This window comes from Chlamydotis macqueenii, chromosome 2 (assembly GCF_036417535.1).
Source record: "Chlamydotis macqueenii isolate bChlMac1 chromosome 2, bChlMac1.mat, whole genome shotgun sequence".
Classification (NCBI taxonomy): domain Eukaryota; kingdom Metazoa; phylum Chordata; class Aves; order Otidiformes; family Otididae; genus Chlamydotis; species Chlamydotis macqueenii.
This window is the reverse complement of record NC_141557.1, coordinates 125,105,945-125,128,635: the sequence shown is the minus strand read 5'-3', so window position 1 is coordinate 125,128,635 and position 22,691 is coordinate 125,105,945. Positions and strand designations below refer to the sequence as shown.

The window sequence follows — 22,691 nt, the reverse complement described above, 5'->3', positions numbered from 1 at the left end:
CATCCCGCATAGTTTCTTATTTTCTCCCATAATAAAAAATGTGTAATAAAGATAAAAATTACAATAGAAAGGCTAAAGTGGGGGCATCCCTAATTACAGACTTGTACTCTTGACAAAATCAATGTTGCAGCTTGTTCCTCGCACCTTACTCACAAGGGTGCATAAATCCTTAATGGTGTATAAAGACAAGTCTATTAAAAATACTGAATAGCTGTGTTACTCTGGTCTCAAGTCTATCCCATGCCTCTTGATCCTATGTAAAGGAGGTATGGTCTTGAGAGGTGTGCAAAGGTCATCTGAACAACAACAGATGCACTTGTCCACAAGCAGAATCATTAAACACAGCTGCTTTCCACACACACACAAAGGGAAATGATGGTGAACATAACTGCTTCTGCTGGCTGTACCTTCAACATCATCTCTCCATGCTCCTTCAAAGGAAACATAAAAACGTGTTCTGGAAAGGTCAGAAGTTACAGGACTATTCTGACTCTTCCCTGTAACAATAGCCTTCTGCAAAAAACTGTGAGAGTTCTGCTGCATTTAGGATCTTTACACTTTCCAAAATAGGGCAAGGATGAAGGAGGCAAACTGGACAGAGAGACAAATCCCCTAATGAAGATAGTGTTAGGAGAAACTACTAAAATAGACATATTTCAAACCAGTAATATCATTATAATCTTAAAAGCTAATAACCATTTTATTAAAATCCAGAGGCAAGAAGTATTTGAAAACATAAATTCATTGTCAAAGGAATGTTTTCAAATATGGAAAGGACACTTACCATCAGGCATTCAGCTGTCATCTCTCTAAACTGATATTCAGCAAGTACAAATAACTCCTTTGATGTTAAGGGCTTTACAGAGGCTAGAGAGCCAGAGAAAGTGACTTTTGAATGATCTCATAACAAAAAAGCAAGTGATAATGATTTCAGTTGTATCATCACCACACACCTTGTTGCTCGTAAACACACAAGCATGACATATCCAAACTTCCCCAAGGGGAAAAAAAAAAAAAAAAAAAATCTACCTTTGTGCTATGAAAAAAAGCATGAACGCTTCAACCTCAAGGCCAACTTTTCTGAGAATTTGAAAGCACCAACAAGAAAGGTTTATAAAAGACAAATGGTGATCCTGTGCATAAGACATAAGTCTAGGAGTCATGAGTCTGGGTTTTTTCCTGGCTTTGTCCCAGCTTCCCTATGGCCTCAAGCAAGGTCTACTATGAGCAGTGGCAGTAAAAGGCTACAAATCTACTTTTGAGTGTAGCTTTGGGAAATAGTTCAGAGTTCCCAAAAAATTAAAACTAACCTGCAAAGAGGACAGAAAAAATAGATCAACTAAGCAGGAAGCTTTATTGGTAAAATTCAATCTCTATATTGGGCTTATAACTGATAAGATAAGACTCAGTCTAGAAACTAACACAGCAGAAGTGGTTCACTTGAAATTAGGTTTGCATCGGCTAAATAAGGGGAAGGTTTATTCCACCAACAGCTCCTGTGCAGAGTTTTAGAAAACACAACTCCAGAAATCAAAATAGCAAGAAATTTGCAGAGGAACTCTGGAAAGCATAATGTAATTTCTGACCCAGTCCCAAGAATCTGCCCCTCTGCTGAGCTTCAGCCAAAGTGGGGCAAAAGCAAAACCACTCCAGATAAACCCGGTCATCATCAGCAGGATATTAATGCAGCACTCCTGAGATTCTGCTGGTGTACTTCTCTGTCACAGCACACTTCTTCACTCTTACCATTCACCTAATCCTAAAACCACATTACAACAGCATTGTGGATTAAGATGGCCGATTCCATTCTGCTGCCCAAGAATAATCAACACAAGACAGAAATCTGACTGGGATGAACAAATCAGGTTCTGATCAAAGCAATAAGATGGAATCCAACAAAACAATAACTGAGGGACCCAGTCTGCTCTCCCAATATATCTCTTTGCCTCACATCCTCTGCCTTACATCCTGAGCATCTCAAGGAATGCATGTCCTCACGTTTGCTAACTCTCTTTTTTTTTTATGCCAGTTGGCCTCAAACAAGGTAACTATCTATTATTACTATTACTTTGATCAACGTAAAAGTCTAAATGAGGCTGGTTAATAGGTCACTGACCCAGCTCCCATGTTCAGGTGAAAATCCTTATTGTACTCAGACCCACTCACAAAGGCCCTGTTTCCTTCCTGCATTAGAAAGGAATGAAACATGCAGTCCAAAAAGGAACCTAGGGTGCACATACAACAGCTGCCTCTCTGAGCTGGTCAATGGGTGGCCGAGACCCCAGCATATGCTACAGAATCTGACCTTAGTTTCTACTTAGTCTGAGAAAACTCAGTCAGGTTTCTTTGCTTACAGGAAGTTTACAACAGGTTCAAATAAATCTATCTAGTGTAACCATTCAGTTTCAATATACTTAGAATTTCTTTCTTACTCTTCCCCTCCCCTCACCGCCCTTAACCTTTTTTTTCTTCCCTATTCTGTATGCTTATCAATAATTTTCCAGTCTCTGACCTGGTTGGTTTAATCATCCTGATAGGTGACCTAGCAGATGGAAATCACTGGAGTCCAAACTTTGTTTAAGGTCGTTCAGTGACAACATCATCTTGATACCTTTTGCTTTCTGGTACCAATTCCTTAATCAGAATTAACATGAAATACCTCAATGTCAGTAGCTGAGAAACTCAGATAACAACATATCTTGAGAGAATAAGTACCTATCTAACAGTTTTCATCTTGCTGAAGGGCCTATGTTTTGCAGAATGGGTCTGACTGCTTTGTCTATACTCCAGCCTGTCCTGATACAGGCCAGCTTCTGTCCAGAAGCCTTGCAAGATGCTACTGTCTGAGCTACAACGTTCTCTGTGGGCTCATTAACCAAGGCACCATACCATGCTAACTCCATAGTTCTCAGATGCAAACTGGCTTCCCTCTGGCCATCTCAGAGCAGAATGAACATGCAACCATCTCCATGTACTTGTGTAAGCAAACACAACGTTACTTCTCCAAATTAAGAGTTATTTGAATTCCGTATATGGGCCAAAGAATAACGGATTATGATAACAGGAGAAAGTCTCACCTTGCCATACAGCCAGTATTTCTAATGCAAAACTGTAATTGCGTATAGATACGGACTCAAATAGGAGAAAGGGAAATATTTTATAAAAACTATGTATGAGGCTTAAAGACATCATTATATAATAAAATAGCCTAAAAATCTGAGGTATTTTCTTGCTTATCCAGAAATCAGCATATATTAGCTTCTGACATTTGAAAAGCCTTTGTTCCCAACTAATAAAATGAGAGCAGAACAGACCTCAAAAGCACCTTAAAGTAATGGAAGATTTCATAAGAAAATGGATAATAAGATACTTTTAGTCTAGCAAAAAACGCGAGCATATTAATAATAGATAGCTAGCACTACTCAGCGTAATGTAGGGATCCATGAAATGTTACAAAGCTAACTCTTGTGCTGGTGAAATGCTGGCAGGTAACACTGACAGAGTCAGTCATCCCTTGAGGATGTCCAATGGGTATATCCTCAACCACAACGCTTTTCAGATTAGAAGAGGGTACTCATTTTTGCAGGCTTCCTAATGGTTCAATGACTTCATCTAATGGCACCCTCTAATAGTGCCTGCACTTACCGAGCCCAGTTAGTGGCACAGCTGCCTCAGTTACAGCTCAATCCCTCCAGGTAGTGATGCCTGAGTGGAAGGACATGAGAGAGTTTCCACCATTTTGGGGACACTTGCTTATTTTCCTGTTCTTCAGAACATCCGTAAGAGACTGACTCCTGTCTTCTCCAGGAGCCCGTGTCCAGAGGTGATAACATGAGGAGGAACCCACACTTAAGCATGCAGTCAGTGCAGGTGTAGACATTTGCAAGTCTCATATCTGCAGGAGCTAATTCCTACCGATTGTATCAGGATCAACGCAAATCTGTCAACACCTGAAAATAATCTTTCTAAAAGAGAATCCGTAGCTACTACATTCCTCCTCAAACAGAATGATATTTTTGTCTTGGCACCTCTAAATCACTCTGCAAACAGTACACAATTAAAAAGAAATTTGTTCTCAAAATTATGAGCCCACCCAAATATAGAGAACTTGCCTATCAAAATGTTAATATACTCATAGTCAACTTGTGGCCAATATAAAAAAGCAATTATGGTAACTGCATGCAGAAGCATGAAGAAGCACCAAGTAGAAAAACAGCCTGAACTAGGACTCCACAGACTTTCTGTAGGGCATAAAGCAAAACATTCAACATTTGCATGCTTTCTTTTCTCACTCCATCACCTGTTTTGATCTGTAAGCACTAGAGGCAAGCTGTGTCTCAGATACGCAACATAGTCCAGAGCCAACCTCAGATGTAATGTACTTCAAATTATTTTTAAAAGTGCAAACTCAAGCACCAGATTTGGGGCATTAATTACTTTGACTTCTCAACAGATTAATAAGCAGAGCAAAACCCCAGCAGTATTAGAGCATCCCAACATGTCTGGTGTATGCACCAACTACAGTTCAGCCTAGAAATCTCATAGAAAATTAAGAGATTCAGATAATCAAGGATTTCACAGGTCAGATAGACCAAGGGAACCAAATATGTAAGAAAGTTAAATAACAAATAATTAAACTATTACTTGTACAAGGGGAAGACCAGAATCTCTGATGCTCAGTGAGATCTCAAATTAACCTTGACACTTTTGTCCACAAGGCTCTGCAAAAAGAGTTTTTGAGTTTTCAGCACAAGTAGGTATCACATACTGGCTGAATGCTGAAACTTGGAAACTTTCACGGATACAAAACCACAATGAAACTATTTGACATCAGTTTTTTCCACACTCTTTCTAGATGATCCAGGCTTGTTAAATGTCACCAAAAGAGGTTACAAGTAGTACTGTTCTCCAGCCATCGTGCAATACACTTCTTATGAGAATGCAGGGTGTGCTGAAAATTTCAGCAGATCAGGACGGATACAGGTTTAGTATCTGTCCCACAAGAGAACAAAAAACAAGGTGCGTGTATCTACATGATGGGACTCAGTAACATCCCAGAGTGGCTGCTCCACGCTGAAGTTAAGGACAAGGCTTCAGGTACCTCGCATCACTGCTGTGCAAGGCAGCACACTGCATCTGAGCTGCGCAGGCTACATTCTTAAAGTGTCATCAGTGCATTCAACCAATTACAGTTGTACAGATTAAGAGATATTAACAGGTTACAATTAAAATCTAAACACATTTTTCTTCATGATTTAACTCATAAAAAAAAAAATAAGTGTTAGAGAAATGAAGGGCTTCATCACCTAATCCAATTTAAATAAACTTTGGCACTTTGTGGTTACTTCTGGCACAACTCAGTAAGCCTTGGCTTTCATCAAACCACTATGATTAAATTACACATTACTAATACAACTTAAAGCCATTCAAGACATCTAATACGCTTCAATATATTTAAACTTACTTGTGACATTTGAATGAAGTTTGGATTTAGGCTACTGTCATTCATATGTTTAATTCATCATTGTAAATTCAGACTTGGAAGCACGTTTTCCATTCCAGCATGCCCGTTGCAAGTCCTCTGACAACAGCATTACAGTAAACCACACTACCAGTCTACTACCCAGACCTTTTTAGAATGTTGTGCAACCAACATGATGTGAAGAACCACAAGTAGCTGTGGCTTAGACTAAAAGAAACCTTAACATACAGAGGCAGATCAATCAGACAACAATCACATATTTGATTTTCCTACAAGTGAAGAGAAATGGACCAGAGTACCATAAATGCATTTCTGCATGCTTTTGTCTTTTTGTAATAAACCTGGAAGAGAAGTTAGAGAAATACACATGTAGATCCTTAAGACTGGAGATTCATCCTTGTTTTAAAAATGCTCTGCTAAACAGCATTAATTACTCTGTCTGTTTTAACTGAGGAATTCTCTTTGTCATTTGTAACTGCAAACACATTTGCTATTTCTTCCAGTTCTCTACAATGATGCAGTATTTTTAGCCACAGGTTATGGGAGAACTTAACCACAGAAGTGAAGGATATTTTCAGGATGGGGAGAACCTTAAACCTGATGATCACTGGGCCCATTTACAGCCACAAGTAAATTTTAACAGTCTTGATTGTTTTGGGGTTGGGAGGAATAGGGTTTGAATCCTACTTTGATAAAACAGATGAAGATCAGAACGTGGAACTTGTTCCAAAATAGTGGGGAGAAGAGTTGGGAACAAATCACGTGGCTCAAGAAAAAAGAGGAACGGGAGAATGGAAACAGCGTATGATTTCACAGCTAGGCATTGGAGCCAAAAGTCTCCTGTTGATGAGAACAAAAACAGTTTATCAGAAGAAAGATGAGGACAAGCACCAATCTGTGACTTTCACCAACATAAGAACTAACTGGAAACAGTGGAAATTGGCAAAAATATCTCCCAAATCCGGGCATTTTTAAGGCTTCTTGAATGCACATGTTAGTAGGTACACTAAAACAGGCATCTTAAAAATGTACAGCTGGCTGACAATCGATCGATTAAAGAATCTTCAGTAGCTCAGGGGGTCTCCACGAGAGATCACCTCTCTTCAGTTTTCTCAGCAGCTCGATCCATGTTAGAGAGCAGACAGGCTTCTGAGGTTTCTATGACGTAAATTATTCAGTCCATAGAAGCAGCAAGGTTCCTGTTCCAGTTAAAAATCTAAACACACTTACCTTGATGAGGTCTATTTAATTAATTTTAAAAGTAGATATTAAAGAAATTAAACTCTCTGCTCACTCTGCAGTAGAAAGACACAGCAAACTTTTTAGCAGGAAAAAATAAATAGCTCACAAGCAGAGGCAGAACTACATAGTTTTGTTATGTTATTTCTGCATTATAATGCACTACAGTTTCCAGCTTTAGAATTCCTCAGCTTTTAATTCTTTGATTGTGGAGACTAAACTTCTGGAATAATTTTTCTCTATGCACTCCATTTGAACAGAATCCCGTTTCCAAAACGCTTTCAGACATATTATAAGCTCTTTTCAATCCATCTGAAAATCTGCATTTAATTGTTTGGGGTTTTTTATTATTTTGCAGGGATGCACAAGGCTGATAAGGATTTATGTGTCTACTCATTTCCACTGTGGCTTGTGCTAAGCTTCAGCTGCACACTCATAAGCTCCAGAAGCACTTTGCTCACACAAGATTCCGGGAACTGCCGATGGGGCGGTGAAGCTGCAGCATTCCCAGAACAGCACAGAGTGTTCAAGGCTCGACCAAAGGCAAAAACTGAAGTTGGATGAGAAGGACTGCCATTCATTCCAATCTCCCTAGAAAATATCATAATAACATGGTTTTGTGTCCTTGGTTTTTTTTATTCCAAAGGTCTGACACTAACACAGGAACTTTACAACAGAATAGTGAGAAACCGGCTTATCAGTATTAGGATGTTAGAAAAGATAGATTAAATTTTTTTTCTTAAGATCTTGTTTTCAGAGAAATCTTGGACAGGAATTCCTCCCACACACAGAGCTAACTTTCATCTTTCTGCTGAAGAGGGCTTCCATGTCCCATTTTCTTTACACTTACCTAAATGCGCCTTTTTACACTTTTCATCCCCTGCTCCCACATAATCTCCCTCACTATAAAAGCATTTCAGGATCTTTCTATTCATGGTTCATCTCCTAATTATTACTCTTGCTTTGCTTCATATGTAGCTTCTTCAGTGTGTGTCAAAACCCTCCTCAGGGAAGTTCCATTTGGCTCACTGTCAAACATATGCTCTTCATATACATTTATACTTACTCTCAGCCAAAACTTCTGTACTGATGAAATAAATAAAAATCCTTTCTCTCAATGCCCTTTGGAAAGATCTGTGGAAGAACCAACTGTGGTTATTCAAGAGAGTCACTCTCAATACAAATAATTGTTTTACAATTATCTTCCTTTTTCATTTCATAAAATTATCTTTTTCAATACTTTGTGATATTAATTTCTGTTAGAGATATTTGACTGGCAGAAACTGATCATTGTATTAAGCAGAAAACTTTTATTTTTCCTTTCCTTTTACCGTAACGCTGGCATTCACTAGGTAGAAGGGGTTCACTGCTGCTTTTGCTTGAACCTATCATTATAAAGAGCCTATATGTAAAAGAATGACTTTCAACAACTTTAATGAGAGCTGGAGGGCATTCAGCAACTGGTAAGAACAAGTCCCAAATCACTACAGCATTAAAAAATCCATCTGAGCTGAGATTACATGCAAGGTATGGCTGCGTCCGAAGAAAGATGAGATGATAAGGAAGCATAGTAAAAAGTAAAAAGACTAAAATAAAATCTTTTACTACCTTCTTATTACCAGGGTCTTAAGCACTCTGTGTGTTCCTGAGATCAGAGAACAGTGATTAAATCCAGCTTACCACTGCCTTTTACAGACCTGCCAAAGGCACAGACCCCGTAGCGAGACTACAAAGACTTCACTGGTCATACATGTCAAAAAAAAAAAAAAAAAAAAAGCCCATGACATACTGAAACCTGTCATAGTGCTGCTGGCACTGCTCTGTCAAGGCATTGCAGGTCTCGGTAAGTGTAGCAGTGTATGATAATAACCTGCTGGCATACCCTTTTGGAAGGTATGCATTGACTGATCTTTATAAATAAGGAAAAAATTGTTTCATCTTAGACAAATCTGAGCTACTTCAAGATTCAAAGTGAGACATTTTCCATTTGCTATCGCCGAAGTTCTATTGTCAAGGCATAATGCACTAAATAGAAAGAAGTAAGAAATCTTTTTCTATCTGACCAATGAAAAAGATGTTATTTACACAAAATCAAAGCAATTAACATAATTTTTTTCATTTTGATTTAATGTGCTGCATAAAGCTTACAAATGCCTCCCTATGATGACATCCCTAGCAAAGATACCATGTCTGGTACGAGCAAAGGCAGTGCAAACTTCATTACGCTGTCCTGATAGCACCCCTGAAAAGACGACCTGAAGAAAACATTGGCAAAAAGACCACTTTAGTCTTCATAGTACCGTGGTCACCAACCTTCACCCTCCTAGTATAACATAAAAGGTGGAAATTAGGACTAATATGGAGATGATATTTTTAGATTGATGCCATATCAAGACCACTAACATTTCATATAAACCATAATGACATTTGTCCTCATCTAACTTGCAGTGAATTTCAAAATGTGATCTAGAGGTGAAAAATTCTGTGTCATATTATCTCTTGAACCACACAGTCACTTATTACTGCTCCTTTATACTACTCATCTAAAACCAAAAATGTGCAGTTCATCTCCCCGTACTGACAGAAATAACAGGCTCTTTGCCCCAAAATGACTGCTTAGCAATTAATTACAGGACTACATGAATAAAACATATGTTGCTTCAATACTAGAGAGTTCAAAAGATCTGACATACTACATTGTATCACAGAATTATTGTTTGTGAAATAATAAATGACAAAGCCATCACAGTTACTTCTCATTTAATTTAACACTGAAGTTTAATACCAAGAGATGCGATAGCATACTAGGATTGTTACTGCAATTTGAAGCCTATTTCTACAGTATTATGCTCATAACAAATTAAGAAACTTATTATTTCAAAACAATAACCCAAATGATTGTGTATTTTAAATACTCTCCTAATAAAGATCCTTATTCCTTATGCTCTGGCAAGATCATATAATCATGGGATAACCTAAGTTGAAAGGAATCTCTGGGGGTCATCTGGTAAAACTTTTACTCTTAGCAGGACCAAATTCAACATTAAATACACTTCAGCTAGATCAGGTTTTTCATAGCTATGTTCAGCTGGGTTTTGAATTTATTCAAAAGATGAAGTTTTCACAATTTCTCTGGAAAACATGATCCAATGTATGACTGCTCTCACTGTGCACTTTTTTTTTCCCTAATATTTAATCAGAATTTCCCCTTTGTTGCATCCTGGGTCCACTATCTCTCCTCCTTTCACTGAGCCCATCCAAGAAGAGAGCATGTGAGAACTGATGCCAGACCTATTGAAGTGAAATACAAAATCTCTACTCACTTCTCTTATGCAATACGAGGGCCAATGATCTGTGCAATCCGATTCTTTCTTTGCTCACCCAATCAAATTAATTTATTTATATGGAAAAGTAATTTGGATATGATAGAGGAGCCAAAATGCAACACTTTTACCTGGAAAAATAAAGAATTGTGATTTTATTACTAATTTGTCAACTTACCAGATTGGCCCCAAAACTAAAAGGATCCACTTTATACCTATAAGATACATGTAAGATACATACAGATTGAAAACATGACCTAAGATTACCTAGTCTTACAAGTTTTTATTTCAGATCCAAATCTCACAAAATCAGCAAGATTTAAACACCACATAACCAACTGCAAGTACAGTTGATCCCATATGATCTCTAAACTTGTGTGTCCAAGTTCTGCAAGTCCTACCCAAATTCTATTTGGATACAACAATACTACCTTTCTGAATTTCAGTAATTTCCAAAAATGCAATCTTTGTTTCCTAGTCCCAAGAATTGTGCCTTGGCAGAATGTAGCAGATCTTGAAGTAGAAGCAGATCAGCAGCATATTCCAATATTCTTAAAATAATTATTTACAAAACTTACTGACCTTATAGACAGGAAGGACAGCTATATAATTCCAAATTTTCAGTTAATTAATTGCCATTATTGTCACTGAAATCTTAACACTTTCACTTCATCACTGTAAAAATATTCATTAAATGTTTATATGACAATTGACCATTCAGTCACAGAGCACCAAGGAATTGTAGAAAAATCATAGAATCATAGAATCATAGAATAGTTAGAGTTGGAAGGGACCTTCAACGGTCATCTAGTCCAACCCCCCTGCAAGAAGCAGGGACATCCCTGACTAGATCAGGTTGCTCAGAGCCTCATCCAGCCTGGCCTTGAACGATTCCAGGGATGGGGCATCCACCACCTCTCTGGGCAACCTGTTCCAGTGCTCTACAACTCTCATTGTAAAAAATTTTTTTCTCATATCTAATCTAAACCTACCTCCTTCTAATTTAAACCCATTACCCCTTGTTCTATCACAACAGGCCCTACTGAACAGCTTCTCCCCATCTTTCCTGTAGGCCCCCTTGAGGTATTGGAAGACCGCTATCAGGTCTCCCCGGAGCCTCCTCTTCTCCAGGCTGAACAGCCCCAACTCTCTCAGCCTGTCCTCATAGGAGAGGTGCTCCAGCCCTCTGATCATCTTCATGGCCCTCCTCTGGACCCTTTCCAACTGGTCCATGTCTTTCTTGTGTTGGGGACTCCAGAACTGGACGCAGTACTCCAGGTGGGGTCTCACCAGGGCAGAGTAGAGGGGCAGAATCACCTCCCTCGACCTGCTGGCCACGCTCCTCTTGATGCAGCCCAGGATGCGGTTGGCCTTCTGGGCCGCAAGGGCGCATTGCCCACTCATGTTGAACCTCTCGTCTACCAACACTCCCAGGTCTTTCTCCTCAGGGCTGCTCTCGATCCAATCCCCGCCCAGCCTGTATTTGTGCTTGGGATTGCCACGACCCAGATGCAGGACCTTGCACTTGGCCTGGTTGAACTTCATGAGGTTGGCACGGGCCCACCTCTCAAAAAATAGCCTGCTATGGTGAACAGAGCCTAAAACGAAGCAAGATCTGCGTGGCTTCTTTAAGAAATTCAATCAGTTCAGAAATTTCAGAGAGTTTTCAAAGTTCAGGGTTCCTCAAGTTTTGAACTCCCAACTTAGGATCACTGCACTGAAAGAAGTATTAAGTGCAGCTTTGGCAGGAGGGGATTTCACTACTGAGGCTGAATTTCTGGTGCATGGAGTGGTTAAACACTACAGTGCTGATGCACTGGGAATGTGTGTTTTCCTAACAGCTATTCCCAACAATTTTATAAAACAAACCAAAAACACAAAGTGAAAAACACTTATTGCTAGTTGTTACTTTATTGTCCCTGAGGAGAGAGGTCCTAAAAATTACACAGTCTCATACATTTTTTCGATTGCAAAGATTTAACTCAAGTAGTTCCGCTGGATGCAGTGTATTACTCCCAATCTTAATGTTAAATGCAATTATACAGCCATACAACAGGCGTACCAGCCCCTTAAGCACAGCCACCAGCGGCAGTTGCATGTTCTGGCGATGTCGTTTGAGTTACCGGAGCAAATCACCATTCCCGCGTCAGCTGCCCTAACAGAAAGGGAAACATCCTGCAACCAGCCCATTGTTCCGGGCTAAAATCCCAAGCCTCCTCCACCCCTGCCACTACAATAGGCTCCCCCTCATACTTCCTCCTCCTTTCTCGGAGGACAGATGCTTCATCTCCAGATCAATGGGCCAGTGATTCTTTAACCAACATAAAAAGATGCAGCAATTTACCGGTTCAAAGATTTTACTCTCTCAAATTTATCAAATCCCTTGTATCCCTGAGCTGTTAACCGTGTAACTGTTACGTGTAAGTTCTAACACACAAGCACAGAGAGCCAACATCATAAAGTTAGAGTTTTCAGCTTTATAAAGCATTTTAAAATGAGATTAAAGTCTATGCATGACATATATCACTTCCCCACATAACTGCTAAAATTCCACTATGTACAGTAACAAACGATGAAACGTGATCATTCAGTCTAATGCATACAGTCTAATCTCATCTCCAAAAGTAAGGATTTACATACATCAGTCTAATTAATGTTAATGGCAATCAGAAACATAAATCTTCTGAATATTGAGAGGGATTAGTCTGTTAAACTGACCAACTGCACTCCCCAGACAATCACTAGTCAAAACATTAATACACAGAAGCTGCGTTTCCACTGGAATCATTTCCCAGTGTGGTCTGCTGACACTTAAATTCTTTGGAAAGTAACAGGTTAAATAGGGAACAGCCTATTCTACACTAACTATACTGGATAAAGCATACACTTCTAAATCAAGACCTATACAATGAACACAGTGCAGGAAAGTCCAAGGATGAACACATGAAATGGGACTGTCAAAGCAATGAAGGGGACTTAGCCATGCGCTTTCTATTAATCTTCCCTTCGCTGCTTTGAAAATCTCATTCACGATCTCCATTATTTAGAGTTCTTTGTGTTTGTATATCTATATACTTCTAGGTACCAAAAACTTCCACTTACTGCAACTGTTAAAACAAAATTATCCTGCAATGGCAGTTTCTCAGAAACACATTTTCAAAGCAGCATGAAGGTTTTCGCTCTGTGACACATATTAACATCAATTGGATTCACACAGCTAAATCTCTCTGCAATTCGTTGTCAATCTACCCCTTCCAGAATTTAATATTTTTTTAATTTGTTTTATTTTCCAAACATTTATATGTAGCAGTATTTTATGGCATGATGGCTAGGCTAGCACAGGCACCACCCCTGGCAGCTGCTTTCATTTTCTAGTACAGGCAAGGCCAACATCTGAGACTTCTAGTGGCACTGGTAAGAATTAAGGCTGTAATCCAAAGGATTCATATATCCTTATGATACATTTTCCTGGTGTATACGTAGCTCCTAATAGTCTTAATGATAGATTTATGCCCACAAAGATACACATACACTTCTGAGTTCTTAGCCTGACAACTTTGGAAATGGCATATGACAATGCTTCTATCAGGCAGAGCAAAACAGTGAGAGATAACGGGTTTGGTTTTTTTTTTTTTTTCGGGGGAGGACATTGTTCCCCTTATGCAAAATTCCCTTGGCTTTCAGAAACAGAATCTACCTCAGAGGTTCAAGGAAACCACGCAGCTAACAGCTTTTCCTGAACTAGTCTCACCTAGCATCCCATCTTGGTGATTATTTTCAGAATCCTGTATTACACATAATGATATGGATTCACGTTTTAAGAATGAGGTTATCATTAAATGACAGAAGACTAAATACAGAACATCCTTGGGATTACACATTAAAAAGTGTTTATTATAAAACGTAAAAGCTGTCAGCCAGAAATGAGCATTTTCATGGATCAAAACATAACTGAAAACTGGTATTATTGTCATTTTAATGTCAAAATCCTCAAACTGATAAACAGCACTGAAAATTACAAACAAATCTTCTTGAAGTTAATACGCTTAATGTGTTATCATTAAAGAAAGGGTATTTTACCAACTGTCATGCAATAACTGCTTTTCTCTTCACCTTGTAATTCTTTAACACAGCATCATGTAAACATGCAGACTGGGCAAAAGTTAGGGAAGATGACAGTTTCAAGGAATCAAGAAACTGAGCTCTGAGGTCACTAAACACTGCATCCTTCTTTAGAACAAGAAATAAATCTTGTTATGAACGTGTTTCCAGGAATTTGGCTTTTTTACTTCTTCTCATCTTATACCAAAGAGAATCTACATACTACAGGTATAGTATAAAAGGTGTTGCCAAGTGTATTTTATAAGACATTTCTTTCTCAGGTGATATCTAAAGGTTAATCCTAAACTTAAGCCTGAACTGTTCCCAGGTCCTTTTCTGACACAGTCAGAATATGACTAAGCTGAACAACTTTCTTTTTTAAAATATGTGCCCATCTGTCTCCTTTTCTAAAGTTTTTTCCTCAAGCCCTAGAGATCACCTGTGATTCTGAAATGCTACAAATTAGCACTACAAGTGCTTTGGGTTTTGAAACACTTAATCTAGATGTTATCCACAGCCAGTAATACCTCTTTCACCCCTCCATAAACAGATGCAAGGTAAAATGAATCTTGCTTAATCACAGTAATGTCCAGGGATGCAGTTTTGTTTTGCATGCTCTGTATTCATGACCTCCAAGATGTTAGAAAAAGATCTAACACAATGCCTGTGGTGACAACTTCTACGGACGTAAACTGAACATTATCACCACTGAGAGCATGGAAAGTACCTGAGCTTTAAGTTCACGTCTACCAGATTACTTCCTGGATCTAAACCACGAGTTTTATTTTTAAATGAAAATAAATTGAAAGAAAAGCATTTTGCCATACAGACATTTATCAGCACCTGAAAGACGTGAATATGACAGTGGAACATTATTATAAAACAGGTAAGTACAGTAGAAAAAAACTACACATTAAAGTCATTTTTGAAAGTTGTTATATCACCTGATACATCTTTTATAAAACACAAATCTTTTTCTGTAAGACTTTATATGCGTTTATCTGCAGATTATGGTGGCTATTCACACTTTACTTCAATTTTTATAGCCTCTAAGTAATTCTATAGAACAGTAAATACAGTTATAATAACCTTCATAACTGGCAGAGAGATATATTCGAAGAAAAAGGGTTTGTTTCCCCTCCTGCATGCACTGAGGTAAATCAGGAGTGATTCTGCTGCAGTCGATAGGACAATATCTGCAAAACTGATGCAAAACAAGAAAAAAAAAGGCCAGAAACAAAGCTTTCCTCACACTGAAAGTACAAATCGCACGTCTTCTCTGCTTTTTGGCAAGGCTGTGCCATTGAAGTACTCATACCACATTCAGCTCTGTCACACTAAAGCACATCTGAATGAGGTCCAGACTTGCACTGGAAACAATGGGGGTACACCAGTTCACACAGGCTGCAAATCTGGCATAAAGCCTTGAAAATGAACAAGGATCTTCAAATGAAGTAATTGTTCGTATTGCATTTAAGCGTATTACCCCTGAAACAGAAGCGATTTCAGAGTGCTGTAACAGAAAACTAGCAAGATTAGCAAAGGATTAGGAAAAAAAAAAACAAACCCACAGCAGTGAATGCATCCCACTTTTCCTCTTTACAGACACACACACACAAGGAACAGCACTCATCTTAAGGAAGATCATGTGGCAAAATGATGACTCTGAGTCACTAGAACAGAGAAAAATCTTTTAAAATACTCTTGGGACCAGGGACTACTGTTAAAGGAAGAGCATTATTTTATCCTCCAGCTAATGAGCCAGATGAAGGATTATTATTGTTTGGCGGGGTTTTGCCTCGACAACTCTTTTCTCGGAAACAAATATGCCAACTTCAGTAAACAAAGAGAAGAAGATGCACCGTTCTGCCGTTCCAGTTGCACGCTGAGGAATATTTAATCGGAGGAAAGGGATCCCAAGAAAAGTCACGGGAGAAGGGTGGCAGATGCCGCTTTTACAAAGGTTAAGAAAAACAGGAGGAGAAGGAAAGAGGCGGCGTTTTTCCCGCACGGTGCTGACGGGGGAGGTGGGCGACCGGCGGCGGCAGCGCCCAGCAGTGCCCGGCCCGGGCCCCCCCGGGCACCGGCCGAGCGGAGGGCACCGGACGCCTCTTTCGCCTCCTCGGCGACGCCTTTCAGCGGGCGGGGGGAAGCCCCTGCCAGGCACCAGCGGGGACCGAGGCCGCTGGGGTGATTGGGGGGGGGGGGATACCCTCCTCAGGCAGGGAGCGCCGGTGGCAGCCGCCCCCGCCGGCCGCCTTGCCCCCTCCCCAGGACGCAGCCCCCTCCCCTCCCACTGCAAAACTTCACGGGGCGGGGGTCGGGGGCAAGCGGGCGGGCCGTCGGGACTCGCACACGGCGCAGACAGCTCCGCGGCGGGGTGGGTGAGTGAGAGGGGGGAAGAGCGCCCGTCCCTTCCCGCCCCCCTCGCCAAACCGCGGCGTGCCCCGGGGCGGGCGTGCCGGGCACTCACCAGCTGCAGCGAGCAGAGGAAGATCAGCGTGCAGCGCCCCGTACAGCAGCCCATGGTGGCAGCCGGCCGCGCCGCCCAGGAGGAGCCGCCGCTTCTCCTCTTCTTCCCTCCCTGCGCTGACGCGGCCCCGGAGGCGAAGCGGGAAGCTCACCGCATCCGGACGGAGCGGCTCGGACGCGTGTGTCTGTGTGCGTGGGTCCGTCCCGCCTTTCGCTGCTCCCCCCTCCTTTGTTGAGGGGGGCGGCGGGAAGGAGTGCGCGGAGGTCAGCGCGGTCCCCGGGCAGCGGAGCCGGCGGCGGCAGCGGGAGCCTCTGCCCGGCACAGCGCGGGTCCGGCTGTGGGGAAGGGGCAGGGGACAGGGGTGGGCGTGTGCGGACCGGGGCGGGCAGAGGGAAGGCGTGCAGGGAGGCGGGGGGGTGGCGGGTGGGGTGGGCGTGCTAGCGAGGACGGGGGGCGGCTGCGGGAGGTGTGAAGGGGAGAGGAGTGTCCCCGGGTGCGGCGGTTTTGGAGACTGCGAGGGCAGAGGGTGCTTGAGGGGGCAGGGGGCTGTGCGGACGGGCAGCCGGCCGGGACGCTTGTTGCGAACGCCCGTGGAAAGTTCAAGACACTCGGGCGGCTGAGGCGGGGAGGGGCGGAGGGGCGGCGGGGCGGGGCCGGCCGCGGAGCCGCCCGCCCGTGCGGTGGTCGGGGAAGCCCGGGGGGCGGGCGGGCGGCCCTTGGCCATTGTTCGTGGCCTGCGCGGCGGTGCCGGGCGTGGAGCGGGATCTTAGGGTGGGTGGGGGAGGTCGTCTGGCCCCAGTTCCTCAGGGAGTCCCTCAGGCAGAGGCCGGGTGACAAGCGGAGGTGTCCCAGGGAGCCCGTTTCCTTCCTGCGCGGCCCCGGCGCTTGGTGAGGGGCTTGGGTGTCCGAGGTTGTTTAACCCCCTCCTCGGTGCTGGGGGAAGGGGTTTCCCTCCCTGGCAACGCCATTGTGCCAAAAGAGCCAGCCGGCCTCTGCTGTCCCTTGCGGGGGGTGAACCGGGGAAGGGGCTCCGGGGAGAGGGGGTCGGCCCGGGTCATCATCTCTCTTGGCGAAGATCAGTGGACTCCAGGAGTTGCAGAGAAGGATTCCTGCTCTCCAGGAGCCTCTCCATGGGTAGCTGAGAGAAGTAGGATCCATGGAGATACTGCGGTCCCTACATCTCTATATGCACTTCGGTCGTAGACATGTAATATTTTAGGGAGGAAAAATAGATACAAATATACACACTGTCTCTTAAAAAATATTTTTATACATGGATGAAGTGTCAACTACCTTTTTTTTTTGCCCTCTCCAACAAAGTATGGATAAATCAGGTTATTTTTTACAGGCATTAAGGCACCAGTGCCATATTCCGCTCACCAGACAGTGCTTTCCTACAGCCTCTTACCAGCTGCTGTTCGATGATACACAATACTTCTGCCAAAGAACACTGAAGCTTGCCCTGAGGAAAAAAAAAAACCTTCTGTGAGGCATTTCAGCAAGGTATCTGATCAATGTTTCTATGAAATCCCCAAACTACATACAGCTTTTAATTTATGCATTACATTGTAGTGACAATAGTCAAATAATAACAACACTACTGCAAAACAATATTGTGTCATATTAGGTTTGGAAAGCTGCTTTTTTCTGCCACTTCCCTTTTACGTAGGAAAGCGTTAAGATAGTTAAGATAGTTTTATATACCAAACCGAAGGAACGAAAGAAAGACAAGTAAGAACCAGATTCTGCTCATCCAGGATATGTATTTAACTAGGTATGTATGTGAGAAGCACAAAATGTAACCGACATCATGCAATATACAAAACTTCAATAAAACAGCCAGAGATTTGTATTTCTATATATGGTTTTTAAGATAAAATTCTACCTGGGGCTAAACTTTACTGAAGTTACATGTTCTGAGAACATATTTATTTTAAAGGATGAATACTTGAAGATACGGAAGTAAATTGAAAGGGTGATAGTTGCCAAAAATCCATTGTGCTAGCCTGAGCTGGTAAACTTTATGGATAATTGGTTTTCTGTACAGAGGGGTTAGAGCAGGCATCATCTCTCTGGACTTCACTGAAGTATTTAATACACTACAAGATCTTTTTATTTAATAATAATATAGAGAATAATATAGAGATTAATAATAAGGGTGGGTAAGGAACCAGGTAAACAAAATTACAAGAGCTAATGCTGAAGAGATTTTATTTGTACTCACTATATTCAGCCCCTGCTTGTACATCAGTGGGATGAGGTCCATAATTCTTCCACTTCTATTTCACCCCAGGAGTAGTGCTCTTCTGAGAAGTAGCTAAGTCCTTACCTTTCCTTCTCACGAGAAAGCAGATACCTTCCAGTACTGGGATAGTAGCTGACACCAACCCATGTTCTTTGCTAATGCAGAACTGTCTGAAGACCTGGATAAGATACACAAGGCACTTTTCACCTGTCCAAGCTATTGTTTCAGCAACCTGCAGAACCAAGTGGGTATTGCAGAGACAAGTAGTGTTCAAGCTGTCTTCCAGACTAGAAGAGGTATAAAATTCCTTAAAAAAAAAATAACAAAACAACAACAACAACAACAACAAAAAAAAAAACAGAAAAAGAGAACACCAATAGTGGTTATTTCTGTATAAACTCTTTAACTCGCCCATCTTCACAATTTCTAATCTATTTGTTACTGAACTTGAATTCCAGAGCCAGTAACTTTCAGAGCATATAAAAGTAAGTCTTGGAAGTTACACCTAAAAAAAGAAAAAAAACCCACCCTTTTCCAAACCACCTGCATCCTTATCTATCCTTATAAATGAGGGAAATTCCCATCTTCATGGAGAGCAGTTTCATAGAGCTCTGTGAATATCTAATGTTTTGCTGTTTCCTTTCTCATCTTTCTGAAGTATTTTGCAATTTCTGTCCTCTAGCTAGCTAAAACTGGTCCCAAAATGAAAAGGACAGTAGTGTAAAGCAGATTTATTCCTGAATGTAAGGTTCCACAAACAAAAAGCTGTTACATGTGGTCAGGGAAGCAGTAAAAAAAAAATGTTAATTAACAAGAGACTGCTGTAGAACATGATTTCCATGGGAGCACAATGAACTAAGCTATTAGGATGCAGTTGCCATACAGCTGAAAGCACTGGGCATAGGAGAGATACAAGGAGAGAGAACCTGGGTCAGGAGGAGGTTAAAGATGAAATATGGCTATGAGAAGGCATAGGATTTCTAGAACATATCAAAGAATGCAATATAAGAAGAATATAATGTACAAAGCAAAGAGGAAGGACGGTATTTTATAGTTTTCTCTACCCATGAATTGGGTAGAGAAACTGATAGTCAAATATCTATAGAAACTCATTTCCAGCTTCATAATGAAGCCAGCCCTAATATAGCACTGTGCATGCCAAGTAGGTAAAAAAAATGGTGTAAGCACTAAAAAGCCCTGTGGACTAGCTTAATGCCTAACAAGATGCACTGTATGGATGCAAATTTAGTGCTCTTGAAAAGAAAGCATGTACTCAAAAGCTTTATAATACGTTCATATAGACATGTCCATACCCTGACATAATCATATGATTCCTTACGCTAAAGCCGTAACTGTAGGCCTTTAGAGCCTGTGCTTTTAGTCTCACTGCATTCAAAGCAGAAAACCAAGGTTGTTCACATTTATAGAAAAGCAGCATCACAAATATCTATGAGAGATATTACAACTATGTAGTAGAGACTTTCTGTTTCCTATAGGTTTGTTCCTTCATGGGTTGTATTCTTCAGAAACAAAGATGTGAAAATTTTTATTTTTAAGAACTAAAACCATCAGTAAAAGATCTCATCAAGAGGACAGAATGAAAATCATGATATTTGACTGTCTTTGCAGTGCTTTAACTGTGTATACTATTCATCTAATAAGCCATTTACTTGTCTGCCTGTGCTGGGGTTTTCCTCAGCCTGCATCGGACTTACCCAGTCACTGACCTGACCTTAAGGAAATGCGTTTTGTTAACTATGCCCATTGGACTACAGTAATGATCACAGATGATAGCAGAAGTGCTTCCTTCATAGCCTTTGCCATCTTTGATCATTAATATTATTCAGAGGGAATTAGTGATAAAAATGAATAACAGTATCAGAGGATAACCCTAATCATGAAAAGATAGAATCATAGAATGGTTAAGGTTGGAAGGGACCTTTAAAGGCCATCTGGTCCAACCCCCCTGCAAGAAGCAGGGACATCTCCAACCAGATCAGGTTGCTCAGAGCCCCATCCAACCTGGTGTTGAATGTTCCCAGGGATGGGGCATCCACCATCTCTCTGGGCAACCTGTGCCAGTGTTTCACCACCCTCATTGTAAATTTTTTTTTCCTTTTATCAAGTCTGAATCTGCTTCCTTCTATTTTAAAACCATTATTCAAACACTGAGAGTAGCTCTAGATATTGTGCAGAGACTAGGTAAGTACATTCAGGGTCTGCAGAATCAGAGCTTAAGAACAGATTCCTGTGGCCTCAGATTTCACCCTTACTTTTGGCATTTAATGCAGAGAGTCTGGGAATCGGAAGCTTTTTAATTACTTTTTAAGCTCTCTCTGAATGAGAGGGGTCACAGAGATCAAAATACAGCTCTATATAGCTATCAACAGGTCGCACTTCAGGCAGACATACAGTTGTAATAGCTTAGAAAAACATTCCACTGTGTATTCCCCAGGCAGTCTTGAAGTACCTCAAGCAAACTAGAAACCCCATGAAATTTAATATACCTTTAAAGACAAATGAGGTTTTCAAGATATTATCAGTGTTTTTAGTAAATCCTATTTTCACTTTATCCTTCTGAAGGCAGATACACAATATAATGATCTAATTTTTCATTTCGATATTAACACCTGCTGCTAGGAAACTGTATTCTTCATTAAAATGTAAGCGCTTTATGGAATGGAAATATATATTCATTGTGAATGATGTTTTTTGTTTTAAAAATAGTGTTTTAAATGATCAGGCCCAATGTGTGGAACCAGGGTCAGGCACAGCCCCTCGATGGCCAGGCAGGCCCATGGGGACAGGTCGATGCCAGGACAGGACATCAGCCCGTGGGTCGGGTTCGTGGCCGGGCAGGGCAGGGCCATGGGGAGCTTCAGACTGGCTCTGCTGTGGCATCACTGGGGCAGGGGCTGACGGCCCTTGGGGGCCTGAAATGGGGCCCTGGGCCGTGGGCAGGGACAGGCAGGGCTGGCGGTGCCCTCAGGGCCCTGACAATATGAAAGCAGTTTTGAAAACATGAGTGCTTTAAGTACACAGACTTATAACTCATTCTGGTTTGTTAGCAGTAGACTCCAGCTAAGCTTTGGGTTTGGCAATTGTGCCTTTACTTATTATTTGTTCTTTTTTCTGGTTTTGTTTATTTGGGGGTTTTTTTGTTTGTTTGTTTTTTAGGATAATACATGCTACCATGTCACTATAGCCAGGAACAGCCAGACTAGAATAAAGCACAAGATCTTTGCAACCGTCTCTCATGTTAACCACAGGAACAAAAAGCTGACAAATAAAAAAGGTTTCTTCTTGTTTGCAGGTCAGCAAGTGATTAGTTTTGAACCACTCAGTGTAAACAATCATTGCAACAATCCTCACTTTTAACATGGGAAAACTTGAGTGGAGGTAGAGTGTAGTTTACAAGAATGGAATTTACAACAAAGCTTGTTGTAAACAACCACTGAAAGATGGATAATGGGCGTTTGCACAATAAACCAAGCTTTTTCCATCCTCAGAGTATTTCTTGGTAATAAAGATAAGTTTTGGTGAAGCACTTCTTTAGATGGATGCAGATACAGGGTATTTTTACTGGCATTTCCCTGATAAGAATAAATGCAAAGGAGAACATGCATTTTTTTTTCCCACTGAAACCATCAACAACTTATCAATGGGAGTTTGGGAAGCAATGAACACATTGCTAGGGCCTGAATAGGGCTTGTAGGCTGAGATGACAGGTTGTTCCACACAATTGTTTTAAAGTTTCTGTTGTCAGCTTTAGTAGAGGCAATATTTTTTCTCTGAGTAATTCACACTCATTTTCCAGCTATTTTCAGG

General features: G+C 41.2%; 1 protein-coding gene across 2 annotated transcripts in view; it reads right to left on the bottom strand.

Annotated features, from left to right (window-relative positions):
- Nucleotides 1-16,911, bottom strand: part of NKAIN3 (sodium/potassium transporting ATPase interacting 3) — a 380,195-nt gene extending 363,284 nt beyond the window's left edge. For both annotated transcript variants that reach the window (XM_086740868.1, XM_086740869.1), the window contains exon 1: nucleotides 16,619-16,911. In XM_086740868.1, the coding sequence (XP_086596994.1) occupies nucleotides 16,619-16,672 (54 nt within the window). In that variant the 5' untranslated portion in view covers nucleotides 16,673-16,911. The remainder of the gene's footprint in view (nucleotides 1-16,618) is intronic.
- Nucleotides 16,912-22,691: the final 5,780 nt, after the last annotated feature.